The sequence below is a fragment of the Oryza glaberrima genome, chromosome 7 (assembly GCF_000147395.1).
Source record: "Oryza glaberrima chromosome 7, OglaRS2, whole genome shotgun sequence".
Taxonomy (NCBI): Eukaryota; Viridiplantae; Streptophyta; class Magnoliopsida; order Poales; family Poaceae; genus Oryza; species Oryza glaberrima.
This window is the reverse complement of record NC_068332.1, coordinates 6953934-6967976: the sequence shown is the minus strand read 5'-3', so window position 1 is coordinate 6967976 and position 14043 is coordinate 6953934. Positions and strand designations below refer to the sequence as shown.

Genomic DNA, 14043 nt, shown 5'->3' with positions numbered 1-14043 from the left:
AGAAAATCTTTACAAAACTTGCATCATTTAGCAATCAAGGAAACGTGTGCGCGGAAAACGAAGGTGTAGAGGTTGGGAAAGGGTAATGCCGAAGTCATACAATGGTATTGTATGGTTATTTTATATTTTGACTGGTTTATCGTTAATGAGTTTTTCATATGGTCTTTTACAACAAACTGGAGTAAAAATAATTTGAAGACATAACCAATTGTTTGGCTTATATTAATATCCATCCACATCTTGGACAAGCAACAGTCTTGATCAGAAGATGTTCTTTTCATATAGCAAATGCTCTTCATATGCAATCATGCGAGCTAAGAATAAGGCTTCTCCCTTCTGTAGCATTTAATCAAGTCTGCTTACTTGTTATCATTGTTCCCTCTATCATTTTCCTCACAATTATGAGCCCTTTTCGTTTTTTTTTTCTAATATCAATGGTTCGATATGACGAGACTAGCTAGCCATAATTTTTTTTTTATAGATTGTGGGTTCTCACCGCAGAGGCTATATACCTTATTTAAGTCGACCTCATCATTAATTAATCATGTCAATATTTGGCAAAATAGAGTTATTTATGAGGGGACCAAGCCAAATAATTTTCATTGCCACAATAGTTAGCATAAAAAATGTTGTAGGCGATACGTGAAATATTAGAGGAACATAGTAAATGGGACGGAATAATGGTAATTTTAGTTTGGATTGTAAGGATGACTAGGCAGCCATTCCCTACGATTGTGCAGCATGCATTACCTTGGCTGATCGTGCAGACCAAATAACCTGATTTATTGGGCCCTTTTGAATTGCATGAAAGAAAAAAAAAAGGAGTAGAAGAAACATAGGATTCTTATAATAATGGAAGTATAAAATAGATGATTGCAAAACATAGGAATAATTATTTGATTGGACCGTAGGAAAAACTCACTGGAAATTTTTCAAGAGCTCTTGCTAAGTTTCCTCCAAAATATCTATAGGATTGTCCATTATTCTATATGAATATCAAAGGATTGGATCAATTTCAAAGGATTGGAAATGATCCAATCCTTTGATTCAAAGACATTCATAAGAATTTTTCTATAGGATTGGAATCCTCCAAAATTCCTATGTTTTTCTTCCAAATTGAATGGACCCTTAAATTCTTCTTAATTTTTTGTGTTATCCTTATGGTTCAATCAAACGGTATTTTTGTGTTTTTGTTGTATTTTACAATTCTATATTTTACGCTTATATTTCTGTTAAAATCCTACTTTTTTTTTTCCTTTCATGTTCTTAATCATGCATTTACATGTCCCGTAGCCCAAAACTATTTTTGCTTTTGCAGCAGCTGACGTTGCTGTCTAGCTCACTGCAGTTTCTCTTACTAGCGAGCCGGAACATTTGTCATAAGAAAAAGAAAGACCTCACTGCGTTTACAGATGTCTTTTAATATCAAGAGACTCTAATTGTTGACCGCAATTGTGGTCTACCGAGATAAGTATCATGCAAATCATATCATGGATAAACTGAACATTTATAAGTATCTTACACCAAAGATGAAGGTAAACAACCATCACAATCTAGTCCTTGAATAGATGGGAAATATACTCATTTATTTAATTAACCTACTCACTTGATACTCTAACCTCTCAAAAGCACCATCATAGCTAATGATCACCGTAACAAGATGTTGATGGTCGATATATCTACCAATACATCATAAACCTAGCAAGGTGGTGGGCCATTGAAGATGTTGGGCTGGCCAGCCCAAACCTTTTAAGCTCCTTTTTTGCATGTTAGCTCAGCCCAGAGTTCTAGTTTCCATTCCTCCTTTTCCTTTTCTTTCACTTTTCTGGAAAAATAAACAATCAAGTTTGATATTTATTTAATTAGAAGAAAGAGGCACCCGATCCAATTCAAGTTGAAGATGACTTGAGCTTTGAATTCAGTGGTGGGAATTATTGTTTTAATTAACTCTTACTCTGGTAAAAAAGATATTTATTGTTTTGAACAATATTCTTACGAACTTGTAAAATTCAACTATCAATAATTTCTCAAATACTTTGTTTAACAAATAAAATGATATATGTAGATTTTCATAGAAAATTATTATAATCAGAAACCTATTATAACATAAAATTGGTTATCAGAATTTTAAAATTTTAACTCCTAAACGTTAAATATTTTTGACCGGAGGAAGTATCGTTCCAATATTTATTGTTTATAAAATAACTCGGAGTTTTGGTAAAAAAATAATTAGGGAATATTATATACAATTATTGTTTATAGAAATCAACATCGGTGTGCATCCTCAGTGTATAGTTTTAAATATATTGCTTATTTCAAGCCATGGAGCTTGTTTTGTGGAAGCTGGAACTCCGAAGAGAAATATAAAGTAGAATAAATCGATGTAGGATATAAAAGAAACAACAAAGGAGGATAAGGTACGAGATTGGAGGTCGGCAAATTAAGAAACAACAGCAATAGATCTGTACAATATGTATTTATTTGACAGCATTAATTGCTAGTATTTTACATAATATATCTAGTATATACTTAACATATATTTGATCTTACAAAAAGAATTGGGGTTAATTTTATGTTGAATATTCTTGGTTGTGCAAGTGTACACCATGTTGCTAAACTTGGCTCCCTTCTGATTGAGACCTTTCCTATACTCAATAATTCCAATCTATATGATTTGGCAATGTATGCCCATCTTACTTTTCCTAGCTTCACCGGTGATTAGATCCTAGTGTCACCGAAATTAATCCCTAAAGATTGCCATTGCAATCTATATTTATGGACTTGGTGATGGCTGATGTCACTATAAAGCTTGTTCTGTTTGTTTGGATAATTAAAGGAGATTACTTTTATTTATTCATTCTTCTAGTTTCTACTGTTTTTTGGATGGACAAAAGTTTCTATTTGAGAACCAAAACTGATTTTATTTATACTCAAAATGGTTAATGCTATTCCTACCTGGATTCCGCACAAATATAAAACAATGAACAAACCATGTGATTAAAAATCAATTTAGTATCCAGAATCATTGCACGGTTCAATAAGAAAAGAAAATATGTATAATATGTTCTTATTTACACCAAAGCAGTAGCCTGAATCTAGGGGCAAAAGTAACTTTCTCATCCACTTTGTACTAAAAGTTTGGCTAAATTTATATAAACAAAAGTAGTACTGTACTCTAGCAATCTTTAACCTTTTTTGGTACAAATCAAATGAAGTATGGCCTCAAAATCTGGAAACAAAAGCCATTAACCTGTCAGGACCACATCAGAGAATTACTAATTAACGGTCTACAATCCAAAGTTGCAGAAATGCATACCATGTGTGCACATTTTGAGATCATTAAGAGGCATATTTGATGGGTGTAAAGTTATGTTCTAAAGCCAATGGAATAACCAGCAAAAAAATATCATGTGCTTTGCACAAAGGAATGCAAATGACTAATGAGAACAGAACATGAAATTTACCTATTTACTTGCCAAAAGCCATACATCAAAGTTTGCACGAAATGATATGGTCTAAACAATCACAGTGGACACTAGGCATCTTTTCCTCGCAAGAAAAATATTAGCGCAAGTCAATGAATATGCACGTAAATACACAAGTTTCTATAAAAAATGGATAAGGATAAAAATAGATAAATAAGGCAAACAAGAAATGTCTACTACATTCATATGCTCACCTTATATCTCGCAACAATATTGAAAAAGGCATAGGCTAAACAATCAAAATGAGTATAAAGTACTTCATCACATTTTTAACATTTTTAATAGATGACGCAATCAATTAACGGATATACGTATGACCATTCATTTTATTCAAAAGTTCTGTGCACATATTAAGAAAATATAAGTCGTGCTTTAATTATAGAGCCAAGTCACAACAAAAAATAATAATTGCGTGTCCTTTAATTAGACAAATTGAAGGTGGTATGTTACTTAAGGCATACTCTCTCCGTCAAAAAAACAGAAAACGAATCCAGGACTGGATGACACATTCTCTAGAACAACGAATTTAGACAGAGGTATGTCTAGATTCGTACGGGAATATTCCTGTTTGGTAATATATGACCTTATTTTACTGCTGTCATCAATTTCTTGGTCTATGCAAAAGAAAAATTGGAAAAGGACTGCCAGAACATGATTGGACAAATTTTAAAAATGTCAAAGTCAACGCCGGAGATGCGATCTTGCAAGTGAGATTAACAACCTAACAGTGTGCTTAACATGACTAATGATTCAGTCAGAGGTTGGAAACGCAACAGAGCCGTTGACAAAAGATCAAATTCCCCTTTGTCAACAACCTCTTTTGGACTCTGGTGAACTTAGCCCAATAAAGACGCCACTGGCTAAGCTAGAAACATAGTACACTGGAAAAAAAAAAGATATCTTCTCACAACTTCATGGAGTATTTGCTTATTTTATAAAATAGGAATCCTAGTTCTCTTCTATATTCAAGCCTGCTTGAGTTGAATAATCCACTGAAATCTTGGTCATGATCAGAATTTGCAATTTCTGTTTCCAAATCTTGACTACTTTAAGGTTTCCAGATTGCAATATATTGATCTTGATCTGATCATCATTGGGAATGAATCTTGCTTTCATATATACCCCTATTCACATTCTACCTAGTCAAATAATCGAGCATGATTTTCGTTGTAAATAACATGTTTAACCAATAAACATTTTGACTTTCTAGTGAAAATAATTTTATTCTCCATGTTTAGTTGTGTGGGGCAGATAGATCCCGACAAGAGTCGCATATATAGTTAACCAAGAGTCCAAGAGCTAAAAATTAGGGCCCCTTTGAATCGCAGGATTGAGAAAACAGAGTAATAGGAAAAATGTAGGAATTGAATGCCACACTTATTGGATTCCTATGGGATTTTGAAACACATGAAAGTCTTCAAACTGTCGTTTGATTAGCATACAGGAAAAACGCAGAAACCTTAGACACATGAAGAGGAAAATATGAGGTGAGACCTCATGCTTATTTTTCTCTAAAATTGCTCTAGTAAGGTTAATTCCATAGGAATTTCAAAGGAATTGATAGGAAACAATCCTTTGTTTCATATGACTTTATAGGATTATTTCCCATAGGATAAAATCCTCTAGAATTCCTATAGTTTTTCCTTTGATTCAAAGGGAGCCTTAGTAACCCATCACACAATTAACTACTTGTTACATAGCGAATTTAGGCCCCCTTTGAATTGAAGGGAAAATGGAGGAAAAACAAAGCAATTGAAATCCTACACTATTCATGCCTTCGATTCGTAGGAATGAGAAAAGGAAAATCGTAGGAAACTTTCCTATTCCTACAATTCTAGAGCAAAAACGTAGGAAATTTAACATCCACTCTAACCTCTTGGAAAACTTTCCCAGTCTATCTCTCTCATCTAATTCCTGCATTTTTCCTGTGGTCTAATCAAACGGTCATTCCTATATTTTTCCTGTGTTTTGCAATCCTCTGTTTTTACACTTGCATTCCTACCAAAATCCTGTGTTTTTCCTATTCCTCCGTTTTTTCAATCCTACGATTCAAAGGGGCCCTTAACAGACCTAGATAGTATGAATCAAAAAGATTTAGGACCCTTTTGAATTGGAGGAAAAATGGAGGAAAAACAAAGGAATTGAAATCCTACACTATTCATGCCTTTGATTCATAGGAATAAGAAAAGGAAAAACGTAGGAAACTTCCCTATTCCTACAATTCTAGAGCAAAAACGTAGGAAAGTTAACATCTACTCTAACTTCTTGGAAAACTTTCCTTGGGTCTATCTCTCTCATCTGATTCCTGCATTTTTCCTGCGGTCTAATCAAATGGTCATCCCTATATTTTTTTTTATTTTGCAATCATCTGTTTTACACATGCATTCCTACCAAAATCCCGTGTTTTTCCTATTCATCTGTTTTTTCAATCCTACGATTCAAAGGGGCCTTAGTGGCTGTGATTCAAAGGGGCCTTAGTGGCTATCAATTGTTGTTCTTCATGCAAAACAATGATAGAGCCAAAAATATTTTCAGGCCTAGACAAACTCAACTATACCACTCCTAGGCATCTGTCCAGGGTTATCTGGGCTGTGGCTCCACACTTATACAAAACCTATCATTTATCAATTAGACATTGCGCTTATTTACTACTCCCTCCGTCCTAAAATAAGTGTTGTTTTGCACTATTTATGTCCAATATTTAATCATTCGTCTTATTTGAATTTTTTATGATTAGTATTTTTATTGTTATTGGATGATAAAACATGAATAGTACTTTATGTGTGACTATTTTTTTTAGTTTTATATAAATTTTTTAAATAAGACGGACGTCAAATATTGGATATGGATATCCATGACTGCACTTATTTTAGAAGTGAGGTACTCTGTAGTTGATATTAGAGGTGAGCTATAATTTTGGTTCCTTCCATGGCATAAAGATATTTTACCCTTCACAATTTTTCTGGTCAAGCTACATATGTTCTACTTACTTTATTCGAGATTTCCAAACATATAATACTTCACAATAGTACCTGACGTCAATAGTTCACTCCCTAGTTGGTACATACCATGTTTAGGTGGATAAAACTTCAAAAATATTTGATGTTTTTTTTTCTAAACATGGATGCTTTGTGAGATCCATCATCTCCCAGTCCCAGGCTCTATAATTCTCTATCATTAATTTTTTTTAAAAAAAGAGATTATCAACATAATCAAAATTTGCACTGTAGCTGCAGTACACTCCAAGGGTCAAATCGTCAAATCACTTTGTGGGCCCCACCTTTTAAAAAAAAAACTCCCACCCGCTCGCATTTATCGATGCCACTCTCCCCCTCTCACTCCGGTCACCACCACCCCGCCAGATGCTTCGCCTCGCCGTCTTCCTCCTCCCGCTCGCCGTGGCGGCGGCGTCGCCGGCGCCGGCGAGAGGCCCCACGGCGTGCCCCTACAACCTCGCCACGGCGACGCGGATGATCCCGCGCGAGTGCTACGCCAACGCCACCGCCGGCCAGGCCGCCACCGGCTGCTGCTGGTACGTGTTCGCCGCCTACATCTTCGCCGCCGCCGACCACGCCAACCGCACCGGCGCCGCGTTCCTCCCCACCGAGCCCGCCGCCGCGTGCTCCGGCGCCTTCGCCGCCAGGCTGCTCTCCTCCGGCCTCGTGTCGCCGTCGCTCCTCGCGAACAACGGGTCGTGCGACCTCACCGGTGACCCGGGGAAGCTCGCGGCGGGCTCGCGGCCGTGCCAGCTCGCCACCATCGAAGCCGTGCGCGCGATGGCGCCGCGCGCGCTGCCGAACGCGACGCGGCTCTGCGCCGCGCCGGGCGCGGCGCGCGCGCCGGGGGTCGGGCCCGGCGACCCCGGCTGCGCCGCGTGCCGCGGCGCGGTGATCGCGACCACCTACGAGATGCTGGCCAGCGCGCGCACCAAGGAGTTCGTGCCGTGCGGGATGGCCGCCACCGTCGCCGTCTGGTCCCGCGCGCCGCCGCCGCTCGAGCGGTTCCGCGCCTACGCGCTCTGCATGCTCCAGGTGCTCGAGAACGTCAACAGCCTCGGCACCAGCGACCTCGTCCCCTCGCCGCCGCCGCCGCCGGCGTCGCCGACCACCGCATCGCGCCCACTCCCAAGCTCCTCCTCGAGAAGGAACACCGTCGCCATCGCCGTCGGCTCGGCGTCCGCGGTTGTGGTGGCCGTCGTGGCGGTCGCCTCCGCCGCGCTGGCAATCGTAACAATCCGTCGCCGGCGTAGGTCGACGACGACGGCAGGTGACGTCAGCGACGACGAGTCGGTGGCGTCGCTGCCGCCGCTGCCGCGCGAGGGCCTGTACATCTTCACCAAGTCGGAGCTGAAGCAGGCCACCAATGGCTACGACGAGAAGCTGCTGCTGGGCAGCGGCGGCGCCGGCAAGGTGTACCTGGGGCGGCTCCCGTCGGGGCAGCGAGTGGCCATCAAGAAGATCTACAGGTCGAAGAAGGTGTCGGAGTTCTACGCGGAGGTGGCCGTGCTCGCCAAGCTCCGGCACCGGAACCTGACGACGCTGGTGGGCTACTGCCTCGGCGGCGACCACCACGCGCTGGTGTACGAGTACCTCGGCGGCGGCAACCTGTGGCGCGCGCTGTTCCAGGGCGAGCTGGCGTGGCGGCGGCGGCTGGAGGTGGCGGTGGACGTCGCGGAGGGGCTGGCCTACCTGCACGGGTTCCGGGAGGGCGCCGTGGTGCACCGCGACGTGAAGCCGACGAACGTGCTGCTGTCGGAGTCCGGCGCGGCGAAGCTGTCGGACTTCGGGGTGTCGCGGATCGTGCCCGAGGGCGGGACGCACGTGTCGACGGAGGTGCGCGGCACGCGCGGGTACGTCGACCCGGAGAGCTTCTCGGCGGGGCACGTCTCGGAGGCCGGCGACGTCTACAGCTTCGGCGTCGTGCTGCTCGAGCTCGCCACGGGGATGCGCGCCGTCGTGCCCACGCTGTCGGGCGGCGCCGAGTCCATCGTGCACGCCGCGCACTGGGCCGTCGCCCAGGCCGGCGGCGAGGCCGGCGCCGCCGCGGAGTCCATGGTGGACGAGCGCCTCGGCGCCGACTGGGACAGGCCCACCGTGCGCGCCGTGTTCGCGCTCGCGTGCCGGTGCGTGCGCCCATACAAGCACGAGCGCCCCGCGATGGGCGAGGTGCTCGCCGAGCTCAAGGCCATGGTCGCCGACTATACCGCACGAGGCGGCGGCGCCGACCGATTGGAGGCCTCGACGTCATCATCCACCGCCACCCCGGACCCGGCGTCGCTCCCATCGACATCGTCATCCGTGGCGAACACCGAAGCGATGGCCACGCCGCCGCGGCGCGACAGTTAGGCTCGTGGCGCCGCGGCGGTCGGGGCACTGGTCGAACACCTGGCGGGGTAGGGCCCGATTGCAGTAAAGGCGAAACTCCCACATGTCACTTGGACGGCCCTCACCGGCAAGTCGAATCAAACCAAATGCACAAGTTGGATAATTTTTTTTGTACAAATCCATATCTCAACTACTTCCTTCCCCTGCTGTTTGAAAGTGATTAGTGAGGAGTTCTTGAGATCAAAGTCAATGCCCTCTTTTATTGATGAAAACTACCTGAAAATTTTCGGTGTACTTAGTCCGGTGCACATATTCATGAATGAATTTGTGGTTGACTACTGTCCATCTGATAAGAGAAATGGAGGTTGATTATAGTTGTGACAGTTTGTCCATAATTAATTTTGAAATGGGATGTGATATTCACATTCCAAGTTTCCGATACGGTTCATTTGGTTCAGAACTACAAACAGAACGAATCAAGAAGGGAATTCTCGACCTGAATCACTCGTTCGATCCATGTGTATGGTACATAGAGAAAGCCAAGAATTTGCAGATAACATTAAGCAATGTCAACCAACATTCATTGCATATATGAACTTCTCAACAGTATAGGTGCATCGTTTGGTACAGCTTAGTACACGTATTAGTTTATATATACCATTCATATATTAGTATTAGCTCTACAATGATTCAGTACAGCTAATGATACAAGTAACTTATGTTAGACCAGAATTACTTTAGTGCTACTGCTACTCCAGGTTTACACCTGTGTAGTTGGTTTCCACCACTGGGTTTTGTAACTTCCCAGTTCAGATGAGTGAGCCACGAAGTTAGTAAGCTCTCAACACTGCAGCTCAAGCATACACGAACTTCAGTTTTCGCTCAAGTTCTCGAACTCAACAGTGATTGACCTGGCGCTCTGGAGAACAACTGATTTGTTTGGCAGCACAGCAGTGATTGACCTTGTCTTCTGGAGAGCAATTGACTTCATGTTTTGCTCCTTCCAGACAATCTTGACCACTTCATCTACGACAGTGTTTGGCTGCAGCAAAGTTAAGCACAAGATTAAGAAACCATTGAAAATAGAATGCAGGCATACCTAATTGAATTACATCTATTGTCGTCTTAGACCATTGACACAATCTTCAGTAAATGCTTTGATCATTACTATTTCGATTTTATTCAGTATAAAGATATTACACATGGAAGTGCTTTTGGTGACAAATCAAGTAATATTACTACAATAAGACAAATCCAAATAACTGTTTTAGAAAGGATCACTCATCAACTGCTCCCTTTGTTAAGGAATATGCAATTCTAAAGGACATGGGGTCAAATACAACTAAGAAGTTTACTGAGATAGGTAAAATATAGATGGTGATTGAAAACATTCAAATCAATAACATTTTTATTACTAGTTACATATTCATACTGAATGATATGGTGAAAAGTCATGATCTATTCTATATATTTGTGTCCGCTTGGTGTGCCTGGATTTATACTGCAAAACACAGAACTATGTTAGAGTAACTGCTAGTATTTTATACCCTTTTGGAGCCAACTAAATTGACCAATAAATATGTGGGGGCAGGCACAAGTGCAAAATAATGCGACCTGAATTAGTAGTCATCAGAGCAATAAATCAACCAAGAGACCAAGTCAATGGTGATATCCAGCCCTTAACTGTATATTTAGACTAGTGCATCTAGTTGGCAGTTAGGTATTCCCAGAAGGAAATTATTGGGGTATTTTCACTATGATAAAAACCAAAGTTTAAGACTTGCAGCACAGATGAAAATAGAATATACAATTTGATCGACATGTGTGGAGTACAGTATATACATTACAAAAAGAAGATTCAAGTTAATTGAGTTCAGACTAGCTCTTAATATCTGATGGTCAGATGAATTTGACGAACCCGATTGTCACAGGAACATTTCCTCATCACTCAATATTTGGGGTGACAGAGGCTCGAACTCTCGACCTCATGATCACTCAACCGTTTTCCCAAAAGGAAATTATTGGGGTGTTTTGCTCTATGATAAAAACCAAAGTTCAAGACTTGCAGAACAGATGACAGTAGAATATACAATTTGATCTATATGTATAGGAGCATATGAATTACAAAAAACAGGATTCAATTTTGGATGCAAAGCATATCAGCATATTATAAAAGGAACACAAACATGGCACATGCTATTCCGACATTGATATATGTAATAGAACTAGATTCTAATGACTAATATCATCAGAAATCTTCCTAATTAAGTGCAGAAACTTGCAAGACAAAAGGTAATCACATAATGACTGTAGTAAAAGTAGCGATTTTGAAGCAGCATGAAGAACATTGTGGACACTACACTACATCGGAAATCTTCCTAATTCTAACCATTTTTTTTTGGTATTTTTTTATACTAAAGCAGGAACTCTGTTGTTTCATTAAGAAAGGAGAGAAAATTGGCTGAGACACTCTCACAGCTAGCTAACCAAGGTTTCAGTTCAAGACTGTTGCTAACAACTACAGTACAACAGAAATCATCCTAACTGCAGAAAGTAATACTAGCAGAACAGGTGACAAAAAGTAACTGCAGAAAGTACTATTAGGGGTGTTTTGCAGTATGATAAAAACCAAAGTTCAAGACTTGCAGAACAGATGACAATAGAATATACTATTTGATCCTTATATGTGGAGGATCATATGCATTACAAAAACAAGATTGAAGTTTGGATAGAAGGCTTATCAAAGGAACACGAACGCAATCGACTATTTCTACATCGACACATCTAACAAAACTAGATTCTAATGACTAATCAATATTCTAAGAGCATCAGAATTCTTCCTAATAAGTGTAGAAACTTGCAAGACAAAAGGTAATCACACAATGACTAGTAGCAGAAGTAGCAATTGTGATGCAGAAGCTCATTAAAGCAGCACAAGGAAGCGTTGTTGACACTAGACTACACCATTAATCTTCCAAATTCTAACCATGGTTTCAGTTCAAGGGCTGTTGCTAACAACTAAACTACACCAGAAAGAAACCTTCCTAATTAACTGAAGAAAATAACAGTAGCAGCATGATGAGAAAAGAAGGGTTAAGGACACTCCCTGACGATGTCGAGACGGCGAGGCCCTGCCCTAAACCCTAGCAGAGATCCATCTGCGGGGGAGGGGGCGGCAGCCGCGGTGGGACGTCGGGGCGGCGGCGGGAGGAGGCGATGCAGTAGATGAAGTAGGCGTCGGCGGCGAGGCAGACGGCCACGGCCGCCCAGTCGGCGAGCTCCCACAGCAGCGCCTCGCACGGCGGGGCGCCACGCGGGCGCGGGAAGACGCCGAGGAGGAGGTAGAGCGCGAGGACAGCGGTGTAGGCCACCAGGAAGGCCGCGGAGGCGGCGGGCGTCTCGCGCCACCCCGCCGCCATGGATGGAAGGACAAGAGCTCCTCGGCGAATCCAAGAACTGGTGGGAGAGGGATTTGGGAGGTTTGGTGCGCGAATTGATTTTGGGAATTGAGAGATTTGGTGATCTCGGGTGGAGGATGTGGCGCCCTTTTTATCGTCGAGGGATAAAATCCACCGACATTGGAGTTGGAATTGGAATCGGAGTCGGAGTGCGAGGGTTCGTCGCGATCGAATCGGGGTGAGATATTTTCTTTTTCCCATAAGGAGGGCGGGAATCCGACTCCGAGACGGAGTCGGAGGCGATGGGGCTCCCCGTGCGGCGAGGCTGCCCCGTCCGGCCACCGGCGACGAGGTCGGAGACCCAGTCGCCGGAGGGAGGTGTCGGCGCCTCGTCGCCGGCGAGGATTCATTCTGTCTCGCCTTTCTCGCGGTTGGAGCCTCGTGAATTAGAAAATGGCATTTCTAGCATGGCATAAGCATCGCTTCGCTAGAATACCATTATAAAAAAAGAAAATCCATAAAATTCCATCGATAAGCATACTAATCCTAGAAATATCATCGACAAAGATATTTCTTAGAAATACCATTGTACAAGCCTCATTCTCCCAAAAATACCATCACCGTCAAACTGCTATTAACATCTCTCCGTTAAACCCAAAAAAAACATCTCTCCGTTAAGTTATATGAAAAGACAATCTTATCCCTAGACAACCATTTGTTCATCAGGAGACATCTTTCGGTTTTGTCATTGCAAGCAACTTCTGTATACTTACGCGTACACAACATTTGTCTTTAGTCAACAAAAAATGTCTGCGGTGCAGATAACGATCGACACAGAACTAAATTAAAAATGTCTGCTGCTCTCATTTGTTGTTATAGTGCTCCTCATCCTCTTGAACAAATGGTGCGTGGAACAAGGACGAGGGCTCTCTCCGAGAGGTTTGCGACACCGGCTTCCACAACACTGTCATCATCTCCTTCCTCAGCGTCTTCGGCCATGGCCGCTACTGGGCCGACCTCTCCGGCCACCCCGTCGCCAGCGTCGGCGCCGAGATCAAGCACTGCCAGCACGCCAAGAATGTCACCGTGCTCCTCTCCATCGGTGGCGAAGGTGACCAGTACTCCCTCCCCACGCTCAGGTTGGCCAAGAACGTCGCCAACCACCTCTGGGACGCCTACCTTGGCAGCCATCGCCATGGCTTGTTCCACCCCTTCGGCGACGCCAAATGAAAACAAACAAAAGGGAAAAAATTGCGCCACGTGTTAGGACTGCAGCCTCCTCCTGCACGGCGACCTCGCGACTGTGGCTGTGGGCCTCTCCTTGCCGGCGCCTACAGCCCCCGCACGCAGCCTGCAACCGCCGTGTCGTCGCTTGCGGCCTCCTCGCCGCGCCCCATGCCACCTTTACCGCAGACCTCCTCGTCGCGTGTTGCCGCTCCACCGCCACACCCTACTGCGCCGCCGCCATGGACCTCCTCGCTAGGATCAGGATTGGTAGGGTTAGGGTTAGAAATTTTGTTTCATCTCTCTTTTTCTTTGACAGTGAAAATTGGGTATATTTTGCACTGTGGGCAAAATGGTCACTATAAAAAAATTAACGGTTGTAATGGTGTGGAGTTGACGGTAATGGTATTTTTGGGAGAAAGAGACTTGTGCAATGGTATTTATAGAAAGTTACCTTTGTCAATAGCATTTTTAGGATTAGGGTGCTTGTCGATGGTATTTCATTTTTTTTAGTAAATTACACATTTTCTCAAATGATTATATCCCTAGGTCAACTTGTTGAATCGTGAGAGAGGAAACATAATAGGCGAGAGAAGGGGCGCGGCGACGCCG

General features: G+C 43.3%; 2 protein-coding genes and 1 non-coding gene across 3 annotated transcripts; 1 reads left to right on the top strand and 2 right to left on the bottom strand.

Moving 5' to 3' along the window:
* The first annotated feature begins 6847 nt into the window (after positions 1-6847).
* LOC127779128 (proline-rich receptor-like protein kinase PERK3) lies at positions 6848-9208 on the top strand. The gene has a single exon (XM_052305824.1). The coding sequence runs from the start codon at positions 6848-6850 to the stop codon at positions 8828-8830; it is 1983 nt and encodes a 660-aa protein (XP_052161784.1). The 3' UTR covers positions 8831-9208.
* Positions 9209-9378: 170 nt separating this feature from the next.
* LOC127779130 (uncharacterized) lies at positions 9379-12699 on the bottom strand. Its single transcript, XM_052305827.1, has one exon. The coding sequence runs from the start codon at positions 12615-12617 to the stop codon at positions 11946-11948; it is 672 nt and encodes a 223-aa protein (XP_052161787.1). The 5' UTR covers positions 12618-12699; the 3' UTR covers positions 9379-11945.
* Positions 10679-10759, bottom strand: LOC127780960 (small nucleolar RNA snoR114). The gene has a single exon (XR_008018854.1). It is a non-coding gene; the product is annotated as a small nucleolar RNA snoR114 (small nucleolar RNA).
* Positions 12700-14043: the final 1344 nt, after the last annotated feature.

What these genes read in the sequence shown, in the direction of transcription:
- LOC127779128 (XM_052305824.1), top strand. Translation starts at nt 6,848, where the DNA reads ATGCTTCGCCTCGCCGTCTTCCTCCTCCCGCTCGCCGTGGCGGCGGCG.
- LOC127779130 (XM_052305827.1), bottom strand. Translation starts at nt 12,617, where the DNA reads ATGAATCCTCGCCGGCGACGAGGCGCCGACACCTCCCTCCGGCGACTG.